The following is a 2,307-nucleotide window of genomic DNA, read 5'->3' on the forward strand; positions in this document are numbered from 1 at the left end:
ACAAATTTAAAATAATTGAAATTATAGAGTATTTTCAAACTTAAAATAATTAAAATCATAGAGTTCCTTGACCACAATGGAATCAAACTAGAAATCAATCACAAGAAGATACCAGGAAAATATCCAAACACTTGGAAATTAAAAACATACTTCCAGATGATCCATGGGTGAAAGATAAAGTCTCAAGGGAAATAAAAAAAAAAATACATTGAACTGAATGTAAATGAAATAAATACATACAACATGTCAAAATTTGTAGGATGCAGCTGAAGCAGAGCGGAGAGGGAGATTTATAGCATTAAATGTTTACAATGGAAAAGAAGTCTCGTAATCGAAGTTCCCACCTCAAGAAACTAGAACCAGATCAGAATAAACCCAAAGCAAATACAAGGGAGGGAATAATACAGATAAGAACAGAAACCAGTGAAATTGAAAACAGAAAAACAATAGAGGGTGGGAAGGGTTGGCAGGTGCCATGTCCGGCTGCAAAGGTGGCGAGAAGAAGGCCCTGAAACAGCCCAAGACGCAGGCCAAGGAGACGGATGAGGAAGGTAAGGCTTTCAAGCCGAAACAGAGGATCAGAAGAAACTGAAACTGAAAGCAAAGGCCGCGGGGAAGGGCCCCCTGGCCATGGGCGGAATTAAGAAACCTGGCAAAAAGTAAGCTGTTCCTTGTGCTGAGGCAATGGTGACCCTTGATTCCATTCCTGTTTAAACATCTAGATTCCCTGCCATAACATCTTTTGCCACCTATAGCTAGAATGAAACGTTGTCACGGAGCCTGTTGTACATTTAAGAATAAACTTTCGTAAAAAAGAAAGAAAGCAGTCAAAAAAAAACTTGATGAAAGAAAAACCTGGTTCTTGAAAAAATGAATAAAACTTACAAACTTGTAGCCAGATTGACAAATAAAAAAGAATACGTAAATTACAAATATCAGGAAAGAAATAGGAATGAAATAGGGACTGTCACTACAGACCCTACAGACGTCAAAAAGATAGTAAGGATTCACGTTACAGACAGCCCTATACACACAGATTTGACAACTTATGTTAAATGAACCAATTCCTCAAAAAGAACAAACTACCTCACCTCACCAAATATAAAATAGATAATTTGAATAGCTCTATAAGTATTAAGGAAATTGATTTCATAATTTAAAATCTGACAAAGAAATCTCTAGGTCCAGACGGGTTCATTGGAAATTGCTCCCTGTGTTCAAGAACTTCCTGTGCCAAATGTTTAAAGAAGAATTAACACCAATTCTGCACAACAGGAGGAACATTGCCCAGCTCATTCTATAAGGTCAGTATTACCCTGATACCAAAACCAAAGACAGTATGAAAAAACAAAGGAAAGAAGGAAATTATAGATCAATATCCTTCATGAATATAGATTCAAAAACTCTTAAAATATTAGAAAATAGGATTCAGAAAAATATAAGAAGAATTATATAACCATGACCAAATGGAAATTATTCCAGAGATTCGAGACTGTCTCAATATTTGAAAATCAATGTAATGTCCTCCAAATGAATAGGTGAAAGAAGAAATTATATGATCATATTAAATGATATAGAAAAAGCATTTATGATTTAAAAAAAAAACTCTCAGGAGGAGGGAACTTTCAACTTTATGAAGAACATCAAAAATCTTACAGCTAACATCATACTTAATGGTAAAATACTGAATGCTTTTCCTATAATTTCAGGAACAAGGCAAGGATGTTGACCCTCACCCCTGCCAGTCAACATGGTAATGGCGGTTCTCATCAGCACAAGGCAAGAGAAAGAAATAGAAGTAATACAGATCTGAAAGGAAGAAATAAAACTTACTTCTTTTAGCAGATGACACGATGGTCTATATAGAAAATACCATGGAATCAGCAACAATAATACTCCTCCTAGAACTAATAAGTGAGTTCAGTAAGGCTACAGGATACAGAATAAACATACAAAAAAATCAGTTGTATTTCTATATGCTATCAATGAGACTGAAATCAACCTTAAAAAGACCCCAAAACCAAAATTAAAAAACATCTACAATTGCTAAAAAGAAAGAGAGAGAGAAAGGGAGAAATAGAGGAAGAAAGAAAAAGAGGAAGGAAAGAAAGAAAATCTTATGTTTAAATGTGACAAAACACGTACAGGACTTGTAGCTGAAAACACAAAACACTGATGAAAGAAATCAAAGTAGATCTGAATAAATGAAGAGAGATTCTGTGTTAAGAGACTGGAAGATGCAACATTGTAAAGATGTCAGTTTTGTCCAAATCCATGTACAGGTTTTTGTTGCTGTTGTTTTTTAAA

At 34.6% G+C, this 2,307-nt stretch overlaps 1 protein-coding gene across 1 annotated transcript; it reads left to right on the forward strand.

Moving 5' to 3' along the window:
• The first annotated feature begins 475 nt into the window (after positions 1-475).
• Positions 476-663, forward strand: TMA7B (translation machinery associated 7 homolog B). The gene is given in 2 exon segments (XM_063074619.1): positions 476-569; positions 572-663. Coding segments are annotated over 2 exon segments (186 nt in total).
• Positions 664-2,307: the final 1,644 nt, after the last annotated feature.

This window comes from Cynocephalus volans, chromosome 12, assembly GCF_027409185.1.
Source record: "Cynocephalus volans isolate mCynVol1 chromosome 12, mCynVol1.pri, whole genome shotgun sequence".
Lineage (NCBI taxonomy): Eukaryota > Metazoa > Chordata > Mammalia > Dermoptera > Cynocephalidae > Cynocephalus > Cynocephalus volans.